At 53.0% G+C, this 20,630-nt stretch overlaps 2 protein-coding genes across 2 annotated transcripts; one reads left to right on the forward strand and one right to left on the reverse strand.

Annotated features, from left to right (window-relative positions):
* The first annotated feature begins 1,981 nt into the window (after nt 1–1,981).
* On the forward strand, nt 1,982–7,747 carry LOC115081192 (tetraspanin-1-like). The gene is made up of 7 exons (XM_029585716.1): nt 1,982–2,038; nt 2,987–3,193; nt 3,986–4,060; nt 4,699–4,806; nt 5,689–5,826; nt 6,105–6,188; nt 7,627–7,747. The coding sequence occupies exons 1-7, from the start codon at nt 1,982–1,984 to the stop codon at nt 7,681–7,683; spliced, it is 726 nt and encodes a 241-aa protein (XP_029441576.1). The 3' UTR covers nt 7,684–7,747.
* A 2,859-nt stretch (nt 7,748–10,606) lies between these two features.
* On the reverse strand, nt 10,607–15,391 carry LOC115081108 (Krueppel-like factor 1). The gene is made up of 3 exons (XM_029585621.1): nt 15,004–15,391; nt 12,163–13,123; nt 10,607–11,816 (listed from the first exon to the last, which is right to left on the reverse strand). The coding sequence occupies exons 1-3, from the start codon at nt 15,088–15,090 to the stop codon at nt 11,641–11,643; spliced, it is 1,224 nt and encodes a 407-aa protein (XP_029441481.1). The 5' UTR covers nt 15,091–15,391; the 3' UTR covers nt 10,607–11,640.
* Nucleotides 15,392–20,630: the final 5,239 nt, after the last annotated feature.

Raw genomic sequence — 20,630 nt, forward strand, 5'->3', positions numbered from 1 at the left:
AGAGGGGCTCCCTCGGTCTGTGCTGGTCCGGGCAGGTGCACCTGTAAAGCTCTCCGCCAGCTATAGCTGAGATCCTGCTCCTAAGCAACAGCCTGAGGTCGTGCAGAAGCAGCACGGGAAGATCACAAACAAGAAAACACTGCAAGTGAGAGAGCTCCAAGCTCCTCCGAGTAGGCTTAGGTGAAACAAATACAAACAGCAGAATGAGGGCTTTACACGGTTGGGAAAAAAAACAAAATTGATTCCTGCAAAAAAAACAACTTTGGCCTTAGAATGTAATGGGGAATTTTTCTCAGAACAGGCGGGACCTGCAGCCAGGGCTCCTTGATCCAGTCCCAAAGTAATACACCAGGTTGGAAGAGAAGACGGGTTAAATGCTGTGCAGGACTCTGCTCTCTCTTCCTTTTCTTTCTCAGGAAGGGAGGGATATTGCCCGGCTGACTGGGGCTGCATTGGCTGCAGGCATCCAGAAAGCACCTTTATTTGTAATGAATAACTCCCGGATCTGCGGTCCCGACCTTTCCGTCCCCGGATCACTGCAACCCTCCTCAGAATGATCCCAGTGCCCTCGGGTCTCCTGAGTGTGGCAAAGGGATAAGGCGACTTTACTTTACTAATAATGAACAGCGTTTATAGAGGTGCCGAGTGAGCCGGGAGAGGGGCTTTCAGGCCAGGCCTCCCCCCCTCATCCTGGTGCTCTCTGGTTCCCGTAGCGCTGAGCTCCTTAGGTGGAAGCAGGGACTACAAGGACCAAAGTGCATGAGGACCAGCCTTGCTCCTTAGCAGCAGTGACCTAGCGAGCCATGAATGTGCATGCATAGGAAGGTGCATGCATGGGAAGGTGCATGCATGGGAGACAGCCGTGCAGATGTGTTCTGGATCTCCTGAATCCCTGACTGGAGGGGGCTCAGCATGACAGCTGTGCAGCTCTGCCCGTCCCAGTGACCTGCGAGCCATGAATGTGCATGCATGGGAAGATGCATGCATGGGAAGGTGCATGCATGGGAAGGTGCATGCATGGGAGACAGCCGTGCAGATGTGTTCTGGATCTCCTGAATCCCTGACTGGAGGGGGGCTCAGCATGACAGCTGTGCAGCTCTGCCCGTCCCAGTGACCTGCGAGCCATGAATGTGCATGCATGGGAAGATGCATGCATGGGATGGTGCATGCATGGGAAGGTGCATGCATGGGAGACAGCCGTGCAGATGTGTTCTGGATCTCCTGAATCCCTGACTGGAGGGGGGCTCAGCATGACAGCTGTGCAGCTCTGCCCGTCCCAGTGACCTGCGAGCCATGAATGTGCATGCATGGGAAGATGCATGCATGGGAGACAGCCGTGCAGATGTGTTCTGGATCTCCTGAATCCCTGACTGGAGAGGGCTCACTGTGACAGCTGTGCAGCTCTGCCCGTCCCAGTGACCTGCGAGCCATGAATGTGCATGCATGGGAAGGTGCATGCATGGGAGACGGCCGTGCAGATGTGTTCTGGATCTCCTGAATCCCTGACTGGAGGGGGCTCACAGTGACAGCTGTGGGAAGCCGCTGCCCTTCCTGGGGTGCTAAGCGCATACCTTACAAACTCCCACGATGCCCCACGGAGTCACCCGGCCTCATAGCTCCGAGCTGCTCAGCACTTGGGCTGTGGTGAGAGAGGGGCAAAACCTGCAGTGCTTTGACCTCTGCTTTATGAAACTGGTCCTCGAGCACTGGCAGAGGCTCTTCTCTTTGGATAAGACGGGGAGGGGTGATTTCTTTTGAAACCAGAAAGCCCCACCTCGAAGGGGACTCTCTGCCTTGCCTTCTCCAACTTGGGGGGGTCCCTCCTACACCTATGGGGCCCCCTATACTTGCTTTCCTGGCCCTGCGTGCAGGGGCCCAGTAGATGCAGGAGGGGCCCTGGGATGGAGAAGGCAATGCAGAGTCCCCTTCTGAGGGGCCCCTGATAACCCTTTCCTGTCTGTCTTGTAGGTGACGGAGTAACATGGGGTGCGTCTCCTTCCTGAAAACCATGATGTTCGTCTTCAATGGTGTCATATTTGTAAGTGAGAACTGGCTCGGGGTGGGGTCCCTGGGCCAAACCGTCACCATTCAGCCGCTACCAGGTGTCTCTTCATGCCACCGCCCTCCACCTTCCACCCATCAAACCCCCATCCATTGAGCTTCTGGGTGCACTTCCATTAGCACAGCCCGGCCCCCCTCGTGCTCCTTGGCAAACAGAAAAGCAGGGACATCGAATGTCACCATGCAAAGGGACGCGAGCCGAAAGTCCAGGCCCACACTCTCCCTCCCGTAATGTGGGTCTTGCCCGCCCCCTTAACTGTTCAGGCAGCAGTTCTTGCCTATTTATATTATCATAAAGCTTTGGGGTTAGGTAATATGGAGGGGGGGTGGGAGCTGGAGGTGAGCTAAGTAGGGGATGTGTGTGCACATCTGCCCAAGAGAGCAGAGCCCAACTCTGACCCGCTAGGGAATGATGTCCTACGGCTGCTCAAGCTTCTGAAGCCAGAAGCGTGGACCAGAATAGCAACGCGGCAAATGGTGGCAGGAAAAGACCAAAAATGGCCTGTCCTGTCTGCACATCTCTTTTGTTGGCCGTGCGCAGAAATTTCCCAAATGCAACCCGACCCCAGTTCCCCCCCCTCGGGTCTTCCACCTGATCTCTCGCCCTGCTCTCCTATCTGTCCCAAGCATGGCCGAGTCCATCACGGCGTTCACACCGCCGCAGACCCAACCACGGGGAGATCAGTGCGGAGAGCGTGCGCTGCGTGAGCTTTGCACGAACATGTACAGGTGCCTCCTGCGGAACATCCCGGGAAGGGTCCGATTCACCAGGGGGGAAAATAAGACTTGCTGCCTTTACTCCAGGAAGATCCCTGGCCTGGTTTTATTTGCAAGCAGCCACCACTGTAGTTCTGTAAGGAACGGCTGGCTGGAGAGACCCAGACTGCAGTGTCCAGAGCTGATCCCGGTGTCTTTCCGCTCACAGGTTGGAGGGATTGCAGTGCTGGGCATCGGAGTCTGGGTGAAGGTGGACGGGGGCTCTTTTGTGAAGATCCTGGGGGCCGCAGTACCACAGCTGACGCAGCTGGTAAATGTGGGGTATCTCTGCATCGCCATCGGAGCCTTCCTCCTGCTCATGGGGTTCCTGGGCTGCTGTGGAGCAGTGAAGGAGAACAGGTGCATGCTGATGCTGGTGAGTTCTAGCCCTCAGCGTTTTACAGCGACTCTGTGTGTGTGCGAGACCTTAGGGCGAGTCAATACATCCCCCTGGGCATCAGTTCTAATCCCCAGCTCTGTCACTGACTCTCTGTGTGTGACCTCGGGGGGAGTCACTTTATCCCCCTGTGCCTCAGCTCTAATCCCCGGCTCTGTCACTGACTCTCTGTGTGGGACCTCAGGGTGAGTCACTTTATCCCCCTGTGCCTCAGCTCTAATCCCCGGCTCTGTCACTGACTCTCTGTGTGTGACCTCAGGGTGAGTCACTTTATCCCCCTGTGCCTCAGCTCTAATCCCCGGCTCTGTCACTGACTCTCTGTGTGTGACCTCAGGGTGAGTCACTTTATCCCCCTGTGCCTCAGCTCTAATCCCCGGCTCTGTCACTGACTCTCTGTGTGGGACCTCAGGGAGAGTCACTTTATCCCCCTGTGCCTCAGCTCTAATCTCTCCCCAGCTCTGTCACTGACTCTCTGTGTGTGACCTCGGGGGGAGTCACTTTATCCCCCTGTGCCTCAGCTCTAATCCCCGGCTCTGTCACTGACTCTCTGTGTGGGACCTCAGGGAGAGTCACTTTTTCCCCCTGTGCCTCAGCTCTAATCCCTCCCCAGCTCTGTCACTGACTGTGTGTGACCTCAGGGTGAGTCACTTTATCCCCCCACCCCTGTGCCTCAGCTCTAATCCCTGGTATAGGCCCCAGGCTCCCACTATCCCACAGAACCAGGTATTTGGAATGGGAGGGCATTTTCTAATCACTCTCCCTTCCCTGCAGTTCTTCATCATCATTCTGGTCATCTTCATAGCAGAGGTAGCGGGAGCTGTGGTGGTCCTGGCCTTCTCTGCCGTGGTAAGTCACCGGGAACGCAGAAGGGTGGCTCAGCGAGCGTGCGTGGAGGCTGCTGGCCTTTGATGACCCCTGTTTTCACTCTTTTTGATAGGTTTGCTATTTTGCTTCAGATGTTTGGATGCAGTGACCCTTTTAATCCCACGCTTCTTATTCTATGGTTTGCTGTTCTGCTTGCTGCGTTGTGATCCCTTGGATATTTTCACATTATGCTGATATTTGAATGCGTTAAATGTATTTGATATACTGCCTTCAGCGGTGTGGAAAAGAAAGAATGTAATTTCCACAGTAAATATGCATGAGAGAGATTTGCATGCAGTGGAGGCACCACATGAAAATCTCTCCCATCGATACGCATTGAGGAGATCCTGAAAACCTGTGGGGCACTCGAGGAGCAGGTTGAGAACTGCTGCACTAGATGATCTTAGCAGCTAAAGGACCCCTTCTGAGAGGTATCAGGATGAACGGATCCTGGTTTTCCCCCTCTCTTTCTCCCCCTAGCTCCAGCTTCCCTAAAAAGCCAATAGACGTCCTGGGGTGAGTGGGTGGGAGGAAGCCAGGGTCACCTGAAGCACGGGGATCCTGATCTCCCCCTGCCAGCGCCGCTTCTCACCCGCTCTGTCATCTCTTCCTCCTCCCAGTCCCAGATCTTCCTGGAACACGTGAACGACTGGGCCTTGAAAAGCCTGAGAGAGGACTACGGGATGGAACCTGAGATTACCACCATCTGGAACGCCACAATGAAGGAGGTGAGAGGAGAGAGGGGCTGATCATGCAGGGCAGGGGGACCTGCTCCAGTGTCACCCACACACACACCGGCATGTACTTTCAAGGAGGCTGGCTGAGTTTAGTTTGTTTATGTAATTAATCGCCTTTCTAATAAATAAAATCAAAGCCATGTGCAATAAATATCAGTAAAAAAAAATCATAAACACAATAAAATCAGTATAACTGATAAAGACACACGAAAGACAACAAGAACAAAACAAGGCAAGGACAGGTCATTATAAAAGCTTGAACAAACGATGAAAGTTTTAATCTGTTTCCTAAACTTCCCATAGGCAGAGCACCCAAAGCAAGGACTTTCACTACAGAGGTGCGGAGTGAGAAGCTGGGCTCTCGAACTCCCTGCCATCTAATCTCCCTAGGGGAGGGAAACCTCACAGGTTCTCTTGTTGGAGAGATGGGTAACAGACAGGAAGGTTAGAGAGGTGGGGGGGGGGGGGGGAAGAGAAGCCCCCCCAGGGCAGACACGAGATCCTCAATCTTATCCTGGAAACAACTGGAAGCGCTTCGGGGATGGAGAACATGGGTCATACCTGTTCCCAAAAACCTACTGTGCCGCAGGGTTCTGTAAAATCCGAATCCTTTTCAAAGAGTGCGAGGGCTATGCCTTGATAAAGAGCATTGCAGTGGTCTAGGCGACCGCTTACCAAGCAACGAACAAGAGTTTTCAGATCACCTAGATCCAAAAAAAAAAAAAAAAAAGGATGCGGCCTTCGATTAAGGCCTAAAAAAAATAAAAAAAACTTATGCTAGAGGTTTGGGGAGTGAATGAAAGATTCGAATCAATCATAAGCCCCCCAGCCTGAATCTTTATTCATTTTTTTTGTCTCTCTCTCTCATGCCAGCTGAAGTGCTGCGGGTTCAACAGCTACACCGATTTCAAGAACTCGTCCTTCTCCAGTATGGCCAACAACAGCTACCCCCTTCCCTGCTGCTCTAGCAAGGACCCCTGCAGGGAAACGACCATCGACCCGGAGGTGAAGGTAAGGGCAGCGGCGGGGGACAGCAGGGACGACCGCCCGGTCAATACACGCCGCAGCCCAGTCAGCCAGCGTGCACGCAGCTAGGCAGCGCATTCACCCAGCGCAGCGCGCCAAGGAAGGGCAGACCAGTGGTGCCCGAGCCACCTCGCCCTCCCGCGCTCTGGCACAGAGAGAGCAAGTAAACAAGCAAAAGCCGGTCCTTAGAGCAGTCGTTCCGGGCAGTCCCTCGCACAGCTAAATGCACCGACGCCCTGTGCTTTCCCCCCCCCCCCTTCTAGGGCTGCTATCTGGCGTTTCAAGTCTTCCTGAACAAAAATGGGAAAATTGTTGGCGGCGTGGCACTGGGGATTTGTGCACTAGAGGTAAAGCTGAATGTATTTCCGCGGTGCCGTTCTCTCTTCTGCCAGTCTCATTCTTCAGCTGTCTGTGCTGTGGTCCGTGCTTTGGCCGTCTCCTCTCCTGAGGCCTCTCTCCGGCTGTCTGTGCTGTGGTCCGTGCTTTGGCTGTCTCCTCTCCTGAGGCCTCTCTCCGGCTGTCTGTGCTGTGGTCCGTGCTTTGGCTGTCTCCTCTCCTGAGGCCTCTCTCCGGCTGTCTGTGCTGTGGTCGTGCTTTGGCTGTCTCCTCTCCTGAGGCCTCTCTCCGGCTGTCTGTGCTGTGGTCCGTGCTTTGGCTGTCTCCTCTCCTGAGGCTTATCTCCGGCTGTCTGTGCTGTGGTCCGTGCTTTGGCTGTCTCCTCTCCTGAGGCCTCTCTCCGGCTGTCTGTGCTGTGGTCCGTGCTTTGGCTGTCTCCTCTCCTGAGGCCTCGCTTCAGCTGTCTGTGCTGTGGTCCGTGCTTTGGCTGTCTCCTCTCCTGAGGCCTCTCTCCGGCTGTCCGTGCTGTGGTCGTGCTTTGGCTGTCTCCTCTCCTGAGGCCTCTCTCCGGCTGTCTGTGCTGTGGTCCGTGCTTTGGCTGTCTCCTCTCCTGAGGCCTCGCTTCAGCTGTCTGTGCTGTGGTCCGTGCTTTGGCTGTCTCCTCTCCTGAGGCCTCTCTCCGGCTGTCTGTGCTGTGGTCCGTGCTTTGGCTGTCTCCTCTCCTGAGGCCTCTCTCCGGCTGTTTGTGCTGTGGTCCGTGCTTTGGCCTTTCCAAGCCTGTGCTCCTCCTCCTCCTCCTCCATGCTCCCTCGTCAGCTGTTTGTGCTGTGCTCCTCCTCCTCCATGCTCCCTCGTCAGCTGTTTGTGCTGTACTCACACTGGGGATGTGCAGAGGGATGACAGGTAGCCATCCTCAGAGCTGCAGGCTTTGCAGACCTAGGTCCCAGGCACCTTTCTTTTAAGGACATCGAGTCTCTTTACAAACTTTAAACTGTAATTGCTGTGCAATACAAAGGATCCCCAGTGGCCCGAGATTACATGTTTTCACTCAAGTCGCTGTGGGAGACCAACTCACAAGAGACAGTAACTCCCGATCCCCTGCGGCGCCCACAGACACGCTGGCACATGCCAGGCTGGGCCCAGAGTGCCCCTGGGAAGAGGCTCTGGGCAGGGCTGTAAGCACAGTTTGACTGCTTGGGGTGGGGGGGCCAACTCAGCACTCACCCAAAACATTTTCTTGAGGGGAGAGTGCCCCCTCCAAGCTATACCTGCAGGTGGGGGGGAATCAGACCGTGAGTCACAGCGATGCAGCCTCCACCAGAGGCAGGGGGGATCTGCCGCTGACTGGAGTTAGGATCCGGCACCTCTTCCTTCCCTCTGCTGCGGTGCATGCTTTGGCTAGTTTATTAGTTTATTGCAGACCAGGTTTGTGCTTCTTTCTCCTCTCAGCTGGCTGCGATGGTGGTCTCCCTCATCCTCTTCTATAAGATTGGGTCGAAGTCCTGACGGAGGAGGAGAGCAGCCCCCAGCCCCCGGCATCGCTCTCCCAGTGGATCCTGGACACCCGCACACACACAGCCTGCGCCGCACTCGGCTTCTGATCTAGATAACGGGAGGTGGAGATGGGCTCTGCCCTCTTTGTAAGGCCACCTGGGAAAAGAGCCAAAGCAGCCCCGGAGGCCACGCGGCAGGAGCTCCTAAAATTAGTGGGGAAAAAATAATAATAATAAAAAAGAAAAGACACAAAACAAAGGCCTGCCGCTCTGTTTCCTTGCACAGGTTTGAAAGAGCAACCTCTTTGTCCGAGCATGGAGGATCCTTCGACAGCAGATAGGGAGAAGAGCTGCAGGGCAAACGCTGCAGACAGACTGGGCTTGATGCAATAAGGGGCTCTGAGCTTTGCACACTTTTACTCACACGTGCACGCACGCGGAGCTGCGCACACGTTTTTACACACACACACACACAGGGCTATGCACACTTTTACTCACACGTGCACGCACGCTAAACTGCGCACACGTTTTTACACACACCCACACAGGGCTATGCACACTTTTACTCACACGTGCACACCCGCGGAGCTGCGCACACGTTTTTACACACACACACAGGGCTATGCACACTTTTATTCACACGTGCACGCACACTAAGCTGCGCACACGTTTTTACACACATCCACACTGGGCTGCGCACACTTTTACTCACACGTGCACGCACACTAAGCTGCGCACACGTTTTTACACACACCCACACTGGGCTATGCACACTTTTATTCACACGTGCACGCACACTAAGCTGCGCACACATTTTTACACACACCCACACTGGGCTATGCACACTTTTATTCACACGTGCATGCACACTAAGCTGCGCACACGTTTTTACACACACCCACACTGGGCTGTGCACACTTTTACTCACACGTGCACGCACGCTGAGCTGCGCACACATTTTTACACACACCCACACTGGGCTGCGCATACTTTTACTCACATGTGCACGCACGCTGAGCTGCGCACACATTTTTACACACACCCACACTGGGCTGCGCATGCGTTTTTACTCTCCCTGGAGCAAGGAGTTCTACGTGCAAAGAAACATGAACACAAGCTAGCAGTCCTCCGTTTAAATCCCTTGTTAATGAAGGCATTAGCTGTTACTCCCCGCTGCAGCGAGGGGTTTCTTAATGCTGTAAGTTTGACACCTGGGCAGAGCTGGAGTAAAGTATCAGTGTATAGAGCTGAACGCAGCGTTCACGAGAGGAGACCTGCACTCAGACCCGATGCACAAAGCAGATTCTGAGCACCAAGCCAACGCTCCATGCACAGAAATGGTGTTTTGTGCATATCGAGCCTGCTCTGAGGATAATCATTTATGTTCCACCTTTCATGACACTTCAGAATGGATTCCACATAGGAACTGCCCTGCTCTCTGTGTAGAAACAGGGCCTGCCCCTGCCTTGGTTTACCGCATGGGGAGTGATGGTTATAGCGCGGGCTCGATTTCAGGGCAGTTTTAATGCTCAGCTTTTCACAGCAGCTCTAGAGACGGCCATGGCCTTTCGGCCCTTTGAAAAACCAAAATCAGGCAAGAAGGCCCTCCCTGCTTTGCGTAGGGTTTTGCTTGAGTTTTTTTTTTCTGTAGAATTTTTCCTTTCCAGAAGTTGTAGGGAGTTAGAATCTTGGACAAAAAAAACCCCCATTAAATTAGAAAATTTCACTTATTTTACCTTCTCAGATGAAGTCTCTTGGGGAGGGACTTATTGGACCTGAATTCTAATAATAGCACAAGTTTCCTTGAGCATTAAGGTGGACAGGACAGCTAAATCCAAAAACTATTAATTTTGAGGAGCACAGCAAGAGCAGAACCATGAAGCCCAAAGTACTGCCTGCCTGCCTTTCAATGGCTCCGCACGCTCTCTTAAAAACATTAGTTTGGAAACGCCAGCAGACACAGAGGCGGCCATTTTGCTTTCCAGTAATGGCACGGAGGAGCAAATGCTACTAGAGATGCAGCAGGGAAAGCTGGCAGAATAGATAGGGACGAATCAAAGAGAGGAAGACTGAGGGATAGAGGGAGCAAAAAGATGATATAGAGGGCTCTAAAAGAGGTTACAATGGGGAAGTAAGAGAGCAGGAATGAAGAGATGAATTGAGGGAGAGATGCAAGTCAGAGAGCAAGAGTTGGAGAAGAAAAATGGAGAGAAAAGAGACTGAAGAAAGCTGAGAGGTAGGTGAGGGAAAGATGAATGAAGAAAGGAAACAGACAGAAGGAAAGAAAAAAATGGAGCGAATCAGGAAACAAAGAAAAGAAGAAAGCAGAGACTGAGGGGAGAATCCTTTACAATCAAAACAAGAGAATAAACAAAAAAAGAAATAGAGTGTTTGCTATGTCTCTTAAAATTCGCCCAGGAGGAATGGGAGTCTGCTTCCGTGTGGGAAGTTCTGGGAGCCATGGATTCATCAGCGTTGGGCAGCCCGGATGGGTCATTCACTATATCACAGGACAGTGCTTATTAAAACCTTTATCAGCAAAGGCTAAGCCTGTCCTTGGGTTTCTGGGAGCCAGAGGGCTTTATAAAACTGCTTAACGTTTTGACCACTTCAGCAAGATGCAAAGAAAGACCCAACTATCACAGCAACAAGAGGATAAAGAAAGCTTCAAAGAGACATTAGCAAGAAGCAAAACATCTCTCTATAGATCACAGGCCCACAAACTTTATTGATAATGGGTCTTTCCCTCTGTCCTGTGATGTTTTTGTAACTCCTTAAGAGGACAAACACATCTTGCACCGTAAGAGTCGTTTCAATACTTTGCATGGAAAACGCCGTCGGGCAGCCACCCTAGAGCCTGCTGGGCTGGGGGGGCTTTTGGTTTCCTTTGTGGCTGGGACGAAGGCCCAGACGCTGAAACTCTCCTATCTCTCAAGTTGTGGGTTTGCGGCAGGGCGGCTTCCCCTGTCCATGGAGGGTGGGAACCATCCCCTAGCCTGCAGCCCCACTCCGTGGCCATCCTGGGAAGTGCAGGGGGCAGTATTTCCAGAAATTATTGCAGCCTAGATTAGGAAATCTTCCCCATTTTGGGCAAAAATTCTTGACGTGAGGGAATCAAATTAAACCCCTAGCCTTACAGAGCACTCACATCATAAACTTGTATAATAAATAAAATAAAGATTCTGCCTCTCTCATAAGCAGTGAGAGGTTGTACTGTGCAAGCAATAATTCATCATTAGGGATCTTAATCGATTATGCTTTATTCTAAGACAGACAACCTATTATTCAGAGCAAGGGCCTTCATTGCTATTCTGGTCCCAGATCCCTCTGTCAGATTTTGTATTTAGGGGGAAATCAGCATGGCCGGTCTTAGGTGATGTTCAGCCCAGCAGAGCCCTGTAATTGTGCAATGACGGTGTTGGGGGTAGGGCCCAGTGTGGTCACCCCTACATGCCCCTCCCCGCCCAGGACAGCCCTGTTTCTGGGTGCCTGAGAACACCACGTGCAGGAGGCAGGCTGCACAGTATAGAAAGTGGGGTTTTGTTTGGTCTTTTTAAGGGATTTCTATCCTCGTGAGATACAGAAATGTAGAAGTCCATCCTTCTAACCCACAGCCGTAACTACGGCGAGGGCAGGGCAGACTTCCACAGCGGGACAAGTGAGATAGACTGAAACTAGGCCACACACATTAAATAGGAAGCAGGCATCCTTAATATAAGATTTATTCACACAGAACGGACATTCATCTGGCACTCTGCCTCCCTCCTTTACAAATCCATAACCCTCTCACCGCCCTCCACCTAAAGACCCCCCTCTCACCACCCTCCCCCAGTGGGTTTTGTCCAATCCAGTTCCATCACAAAAGTATGAGAGGGGGGGGGGGGGGGGAGGAGGTCTGAGCAGAGCAACGCCAGCACAGTGTGGTGGAGAAGGGGGCACAGTCACTCACACAGGCACACGCACTGCACCGCTACATGTGTCTCTTCATATGCAGGGCAAGGTGGTCCGAGCGCGAGAAGGCCCGCTGACACAGCTGGCACTGGAAGGGGCGCTGGCCTGTGTGCTTCCGGTAGTGCCGGGTCAGCTCGTCCGAACGGGCAAACTTCCAGCCGCAGCCCTCCCAGGTGCAGTGATACGGCTTCTCCCCTGCAACGGCAAAAGACATGGTCAAGGATCAGCAGCGGGAGGAGGAGGAGGTGGAAGCGCTCTGCGTACGGAAATCACCCCCCCCCCCCCCCCAGGGCGAGGCCGAGGGAATCCCTCCCCCCCCCCCCAGGCCCACTCGCACCGTGGAGGTGAAGCAGCGTCCTGGGTCCCATGCACTTACTCGCAGTACTATTGGAGCTCGGTGGGATCGAGCGATCCTGGGGCACTGATTTGCGCATCTTTTGCTTCTGCATCACGGCTTGCAAACAGATCACCTCCTCCCTGCAGGTACAATGAGAGCCCTAGGCAGGTGGCAGGGTCAGGGGCCGCCAGCCATCCTTCTTACCTGTGTGGGTGCGCAGGTGCGCCTTGAGGTGCGAGCTCTTGGTGTAGGTCTTGCCACAGCCCGGGTGGCTGCACGTGTGGCTGGCTGTGCGCTTCCGGGTCCAGGACTTGCGGCTCTTCTTCACCTTGACCTCCTCCGTCTCCTCCAGCGACGGTGCCACGAGGCCGAGGTAGGAGGAGGAGGGAGGGGCGTGCTTGGCCCCAGAGTCTGACTGGTACAGCTGGAGGCGAGCCTGGTACTGGCTGGGGAGGGCAGGGTGGAGGAATGGCTGGTAGCTGTCGTAGGGGCAGTAAGGACCCAAGGCCTGCTGGGGGACCTGGAATTGCCCATAGGCCCCCCCTTTCAGACAGGAGCCTGCAAAGTTTCCCGGGGGAGCACCCACCACGGCTGCTCTGGAAGGGTCCACGTGGTAGAGGTAGCCCCCACAAGTGACTTGGTACTGGTGCCTGAAGGCGGCCGACTTCTGATCCGTCTGGTGAGAGGCGCCGCCTAGCGGGGTGATAAAGTAGCCTCCCGCTGCCTTTCCTGGCTCGGCCCAGGAGGGCATCACGTCCGACGATGACTCTGCGAAGCTGTCGGTCATCCCGTCACATGGCTCAGAGACCGGTCCGTCCCCCAAGAGCTCTGCCACCAGGCTGGTGGGGCCGGCGAAGGCAAGCAAGCCACACTCAGGGGCCTGGTAATTCCTCAAGTCGAAGTCCTGGTGATATGCCTTTTGCCACGCTTGGTGGTGGCCTTCCAGCGGGCCGTCCGCCCCGGGGCACGCCAGCCCCTGGGAGCCGGGGCTCACCTCGGAGCTGGAGAAGTTGTTGAGAAGGAAGTCCAGGTCCCAGTAGGAATCATCATCTTCCCGTTTAATGTGAGGCGAGGCAGCTTCGGCTGGCGGGCGCTGGTCCAGAGAGGCACTGGAGGGGTCCTCCCCCAAGACCACGACCTTTGGGCTCTCCGGTACCTTCCACCACTGCAGAAATCACACAAACAAAATAAATAAATAAATAGAAATTGTTAGAACGCGGTTTGAAACGTCTTCCGATAAGGCTAAGTGATCTCGCTTTTGGGGCTCCCCCTTCCCTCAGTTCATCTGCCTCCTCTCCCATCCCAACACTGTGTAAGCAGCATTCGGGGGGGGGGGGGGGGGAACCTTGCTTTTCTCATTATCTCACCAGTGAATGATGTAAAATCAATTGCAGGCTCCTAAGTCAGAGCCGCTGAATCTCCTTATCTTCCCCCACCCCCAGTCCCCGTGTCCAGGCTGTGCTCATCCCGCCCTGGAGATCTGCCCACTCCTTTAACACCCTCTGATCTTCCCAGGTTCCTCCTGAAGAAAAAAAACCCGAAAAGCTCACATCCAAGCCCCCAAACACGCCAACGATCCATGAAAACCCCTTGGGAGGAACGCGATAGGCCACATGTTGTGTGTTACTATTTGTGCATCATTGGGGATGGACCATTCAAAATTCAGGAAGGCCCTCAAAAATATTTTAAACTGCAATGGGTAAATTGCGCATAGTTTTTATAACATTGTAATAGTCACTTGCATGTTAGGTGACATAGCCGAGTTGTATCTGGTGCCATCCCTGAGACTGCCTCTGTGGTAAGTGAAAGGCTGCAAGCCCAGTGCTTCACACTTCAAGGCTGCAGCTCCTTACCAGAACTCTCCCCCTTACCTCTAGATCTGGGTCTATACAAACGATTGAAGGCTGCCTGTCCAGCCAGTCCTGCTTTCCCTTTGGCCCGAGCTTGTGGCCCCAGGGTTAGGAGGCACAGCTAAGGCAGTTATCCCGCCAGCCCACAGGTTTTATTTATTTATTGAACATATTTCTATACCGGTCTTCATATCAGGCCGGTTTACATGGCACTTAGGGGAGTAACGAGTAAACCAAACAAGAGAGCAAAGTTACATATAACAAGGAGATAGAACTTGGGGGCTAGAGTAGCCAGGAAGTAGAAAGACAAGAATTAACTGGAAGTAAAATACATATGAATATCAGTGGGACTAGGGCGAACGTCCCATCAGTTGGATTGAGTCTGGGTAGGACCCTTTAGAAATTAGGGGGAGGATTGGAGGTTGAGGAGACGCCGGAAAGGGATTGAGATCCCAGGGACCTAGCGTCAGATCCTCACCAAGTTTAAGAAGCGTTAAGGTATTGCGCCCAGACGTATCCCCTAACCCCAGCCAGATAAGCGCCTCTAATATGAAGTGTTTAAAGAGTAGCTGAATTGGAGAGGGCATGGCATTAGTACATAGGCTCTGTAAGGAAGGGGTGCTAAGTTGATCGGACGGGTGGGCCCTATGGTCTTCTAGGTCCTTTCTAGGTCCTTTCTAGGTATCAAATGGGAGCACAATAAGCCTGCGTGGGCACCAGTCCTGGGTCAGTGGCTAATGAGAAAAGAACGAAGCAATCGTTTTTAGGACTCTTCCCCTCTCAATTAACAGATCAGTAAGCAGAAAAAAAAAAACAACTCAGGTTTAGCGCCAAAACGGGAGTCAACTTTTCAAAATGAATGGGGGGTGCGCTAAGTTACGCCTCCCTGGTCGCGGAGAAGGAGTTTGCGCTCGAGCACTCCCACACCCAGAGAAGTGGCAGCTCCGGTCCTAACCGAGCAGAAATGCAGGTCGCACGCCCTACACCTGCTGCAGGAATTGTGATCCAATACCTGATATAGACCAGCATGATACAAACCATATATATATACATATATACATATATATACATACATACATATATATATATATAATCACTCCGGGCAGTATTCTCCATTCCAGGACAGTAATGCCTTCCCCCATTCAGTGAAAGTGGGGGTTTCAATCGCACCCTCTGAGCGTCCCCCCAGCCTTACCTTCAGGATTTCCGAAGGCTTTTGTTGGAAATGAGCAAAGCCGGCCAGGCTGTGAATGGGAGGCAGCACAGTCTCTGCCACTGCCATGGTCAGAAACCCACAGCACCCCTTGCAAAACGAAAAGGACTGGTTTTGGTTTTTTGTTTAATTCTGCAATGCTCCCCTCCTCGCTCACTTTTCCAAGTCACTCCTCGGCTTGTGCATCTTTCTCTGGCTCACGCACGGGCTTTCCCCCATTCTCACTTTCACAACTCTTAATCAAGATTTGGGTTTTTTTTTCTGTGGTTGGCAAACTTATTTCCTCCCCCCCTGTCCCATTGGCTGCTCGCTGACCGTGCTGGTGAGAAAATGGCCTCATTTCTACCAATCGGGTGGCAGGAGATGAGTTTGCTGGCCCTCTGCGAGGGGATTTGTAATCTTTAAAGCACCACTGGCACTGCCTATCGCGTCTCTAGCAAAAAAAAAAACCCCAAAACGTAAGCGACGGTGCCCGCTCTGTAGAGCTTACGATCTAATCAGGGCCAGCTCATTTCCTAAACTCAATAAGGCTGTAAGTGGGAGCATCAGGTGGGCTGTCAGTTTGCATGGGAAGAGGAGGTGCACACCTGCTGCTCATTCACTTCCAGTGCCTTTAAGTGGAAAACCTCAGCTGGCTGGTCAGGCAGGGGTTAAAGGGAGATTAAGGATCCGGACCTGCAGGTACCAGAATGCACCCTGCAGGGGCAGCGCTCAGAAAACCTGGACCCTCAGGAAGGATCCGGGTGCCGCTGGATGGAGAACCTCAGGGAATGGGGGTAAACCTATTTCCAGGCTTACGTGGCCTCAGGAATATTCATAATGTTACAGATAAAAGACCAACATGGTCCATCTGGTGAGTCCAGATCACAAACGGGCTTTAGAAATCAATGGTGAGCCTGCTGGCAGACTAGGACCTGATGGGCCCATCCAGGCTCTGCCCACTCTCATCCCTGACGCGGTGCTGCAGACCCTGGACGACCTCTGTCCTTATCTCAGGCTTTTTAAACATTCTGGCACTGCCCTGCCCTGCCATCATTTCCCTGAAAAAACATTTCCTTTCCTTACTCCCGAGTATCCCATCCCTGGAGCCTCTGACCATGACCCCCAAGTTGCTCTGGACCGTCCTTCCCCTCCACCACTGTTGGTGTTTATACCTTCCAGGTATCGGTTGAACTTCTCTATCGCATGAGCTCTCCTCCGGGGCGGGCAGAGATTTCGCTTCCTCAGCCTCAGTCCCCAGGGCTTTTAGTGCACATCCTGAACTGCCTCTGCTCCTTCCCTCTCCCGCACCCCCTGCCCTGTCCAGCATTTTAGTTTTTTCACTTTATATATATTGGCCTTGCTTCTTGATTCAGAGGAGGAAGTTGGAAATGAAAGAGCGGGTGGTTTCCTGAGAAAGCCCAGCTGAAGCAGTACACGCACTGGTTTTCCAATTAGGCAACCCCTTCCCCGACGTTCCCCGGGGTCAGTGGTGAGAGCGAGAGCGCGTGCAGGGGAGATCTGAACCTCTTCCGAGGACCCATGATCGCTGGCCTTTCAGTGGCAAGTGACGCGGGGCCGAGAGCAATGGAGATGGTCCAGGAGAGTTCTCGGGTGCTAATCCTGGCTCTGCCACCGACCCTCTAGGTATGCCCTTGAGTCGAGGCGCTTTACATTTCTGCACATCAGTTCACTAGCCCTTAGTGCAGCCCGTGTGCAAAGCATTGTATTAGATAAATCAGGAGTCAGGCAGGCCCTGCTTCCAGAGAGCTCAGCAAGCAGCACAGGGTTGTCCCACACACACACAGTGATACTGACGGGCAGCGGTGGGACTGGCCCCTGGGTTTGCAAGTGTCACTTCTTCAGATCCTTGGTTAAGGCTTTTGACCCTTGTTGCAAAGGCTGTTTATAATGGTAAAGAGGAAAAGAAAATGCAGAGAGCTATCAAGGGGGGAGGGGGGAGCAAGAGATATAGAGAAGGGGAGAAACAGACCCAGAAGAGGAGGAGTGAGGGAAAGAAAGAGAAGAGAGAAAAACAGAGGAGGATGGAGGAACAGAGAGATCAGAAAGACACAAGGGGGAGGGATAGGGAGAAGGGGAAAAAGACAGAGAGATGGAGGGAGGGAGATAAAGAAACTGAGACAAGGAGCAGAGAAGGGGGAGAGAGGTTCCCCCAGTTTGAATCGTGCATGAACCTCTCTGTATGAATTTATTTTCTGCTGTGTTAAAACCGTCAGATGTGTCTTAACCCCCATCCTGTTCAATCTTCTCTCCCGGGGGGAGCCCGCTTGCATTTTTTTCAAAAGCAGAAGAAAAGGGAAAGACCTGGCTAGCTGAGTGCAGTATTAAGAACGCTGCGTCGGTTCGTTTCGAGGAAAACCACGGAGGGCTGGCGGAGATTACCAGCCCCCCAGACCTTATCAGGGACCCTCAGAGGCAGCAGGCTGGGAGCCGGAGGGGAGAGATAGCGTCCGTCTTGCTGCTGCGCTGTTCCCTGCTGGGGGAGAGATAAGTTACCCCCGCTGGTCTGCTGTGAGAGCGACATCTCACCTAGTCCCACATGGCCCCTCTCAGTGCAAACCTTCACGGGCAAGGGTGGCCAGCGGTCCATGCCCCACTAAAGCCGGGATGCGAGGAAAGGCAGATTCTACTGGAGACAAGCCAGGGGAAGAACGAAAAACGAGTTTTTAACCCAGGATTTGCAAAGAGAGAGAGGGGAACAGGCCTGCTGCACGTTCAGTATCCCATGGCGTTGGTAATGGAGATGGCGCTGCCTACTGGAAGGTTTGGTTGGCAGCTATGCAAGGTCCCTCTCCCCAGCCACGGCATACGCTGCCACTTCTCCCCCTCAGTCAGATCCACAAGGCAGGAGAAGTGCTCAGACCTCCTAGGGGGGCTCTAGCAGGTCCCCCGTTTTCTCCCTTGGGTGACCCCCCCCCCAGGCCTGTGGAGAGCAACGGAGCCGAGCTTGATTTCCGATTTCAGTTTTGCCTTTCATGGCCGGTGAAGCACTTCCTCTAAATTCTGCACATTCAGGGCCCCTGCAATAAGCCAGCGAGGGGAACGGGTGCTGCTGAGCGCCCCCACTTTCCTGACACAGGCCCAGCCACCTCTCCTGGGCGAACCCTAGCACTTCCTCGGCAGCGGGCGACCAGGAGAGGTGGCTGTCAGTGGTTTAGGAAAACACAGGCTCAGTTTTACGAGAGTCCCTTTTCCTAATCTGACTGCCAGCACACTTTTTGGGTACATTTTTTTTTAATTCTTGTCTTTTATGTTTCTCCGACCTAATATTGCCTTGATATTAAGTCAGAGGAAGTACAGAAAAGTAGTATTTTCTGTTTTTCTGTACATTTTTTGGGCTGCTTTTGCTCAGAAATTAACGCCCTTCTATAAGGGGATTAGCGCTTTGGATGCGCTAATCCCCTTATAGAATAAGGGCTTGTGGACGTTTGTCCAAAATCCGCATCCAACCACAGGACGCTTGACTGAGCGTACTGTATTGTTATTACAGCTGCCTATGAGTGCTGGGGGAATGCCAGCCTGAGAGCTAGAAGTAAACCTCCATATATTTCATGGCATCGACCCCAGATATTATACCTAGGAATAAAATTGTGTTTATAAAAGTCATACCCTCCAAAGATGGTGAAGGGTGCGAAGGACTGAGCCTGGCATGGCACTCAGCCATGCCGAGTTCTAAGCCCTGGGTGGAGGCTGTGCACGTGCTGCCAGGCCCCCACCCATCTCGCCACGCTGCTCCCATGCTCTGGGTGCCTGCTCCTCCCAAGAGAGGCCGGTCGGCCTGCGGCCTGGCCACCCGCACCACACCTCCTGCTCTCCCAGTGCCCTTCCGCTGCCCACCGCAAGGCGAGGCATTTCCACGCTGCCAGTAAACACATGCTGTGGGCTCGCTCTGCTTTATCCGCAGGCCGGCCCTGGTTTCCTTCCTTTCGGATTTTGCCTGCATTACTTCTTCTTCTTCTGTGGCTGCCTGCCGAAAGGGTTTCTCTCTTTTTCATTGCGAAGGCAGGGTTTCTGTTTTTCACAGCACCGCGTACCAGCAAGCTGCTCCTGAACTTTCAAGATTTACTAACAGAGAAATCCTTTTTGGGGGGGAGGGAGAGAGGATGTGATAAATATCTCCTTTGTCTTGCTATTGGTGACAGGCAATAATTTCTCTTAAATTCTGCTCCTGAGGTTGCCTGGGGCTGGGGATGCTGCAGAGTCAATGTTGGCAGCCCCTAGGGCTGGGAGAAGAGGCTCTGTCATCCGGGGCTGGGGGGGGGGTCAGAGCTCCAGGGCCCAACTGCTGTTGCTTCGTTCTCCTAAGGTCACCATCGCGCTGCGGTGATGGGTACCGGATTCCACAGGGAGCCACGGTGGGTGCTCCCTCGGTCTCTGTAACGGTTGGGCTAGATGGAAGGGGACTCAAAAAACAAATGATGGGAGAGGAGGGAGATCCTGGCAAGTTGCCAAAGAAAACTCCCAGTGGCCATTAGCCCCGGCAGAGGTCAGTGAGCTAGAAACTCAAAGTGGACTTGAGCCAAAACAAAAGTCTCTCCTATCCCAATCTGGGACTTCCTGGATCCTGAGATTCTGGAGCCGTCCACACACCCAAGACCTAAAGCTGTGCCCTGGACATCTGCAGCATCCGCCCTGTTCTTAATTTTGCCGAAACTGCTTTATCCTTTTATGCACCTGCCATGTGATGTCCCCTGTGCGCGTTTTACAGGCGCTGCGGGGCACGGTCACAGACTTTATAGGGAAGGAAAGACCACCCAGGGTGCAATATGACATGCTCATTAAATCAAGGGAGACGGCGGTGGGGTCTCCGGAACTTCCAATGATATCATTGGGTGTGTAGGTTCACATGCCTAGGGGAATGGGTGAGCGTGGGCTCCGCGCGAGCGTGGGCGTACATGGAGGGAGGGTTGGGCTGGGGATATAGTTCAGCCTCCCCTGCTAAGCGTGCCGAGATGGACTCCAGTGCTGAGGCTGATTGGCAGGAATCATCCCTTGACAGCTCATGCTTTGCAGGCCGTGGAGGCGGACGCGGGGGGTTGTGGTATTCCGGAGAGGAGTTGGACATGGTTGCTGAGGAACCCAAATCCCTTCCCGTGCACGCTGTCTCCTGATACTTGAGATTTTTAGGACAGCTATGGACGGAAGGAAGACTAAAAATGTTTACTGAGCTATTGGGAGAATTTCAAACCTGTCTTGTCAGTACTAGGTATTTATATTTACCACTGCGAAAGGCATTGTCGCCTGTGATTCCCATGGTGGAAATCTCCGGAAGAAAGTGAAGGGATCGAGGGGGTGTTGAGTTGCATGGAACCTGATATCAGTGCTTTATAAATAATTTACATCTGCTGTAACGACTTCAAATCATTTAATCCAGATGTGGAATTCAGATTTGTGGTGCGAATATGATGAGAAAGATTGGAAATCAATATGGTAAATAAAAAATCAGGAGTTACTGTATAAACTGTTGCAAATTTAGTAATTCTGATAATCGCTGATGGAGGGGGTGCGGTCAGAATGGAACATACATCCACATGTGGTGGGGGTGCGGGGAGCGCCAGGTATTTTGAACCGATGTGGCTGATTGTATTACCAGGCTGTGTGGTCAGCAG

The sequence above is a fragment of the Rhinatrema bivittatum genome, chromosome 19 (assembly GCF_901001135.1).
Source record: "Rhinatrema bivittatum chromosome 19, aRhiBiv1.1, whole genome shotgun sequence".
Taxonomy (NCBI): Eukaryota; Metazoa; Chordata; class Amphibia; order Gymnophiona; family Rhinatrematidae; genus Rhinatrema; species Rhinatrema bivittatum.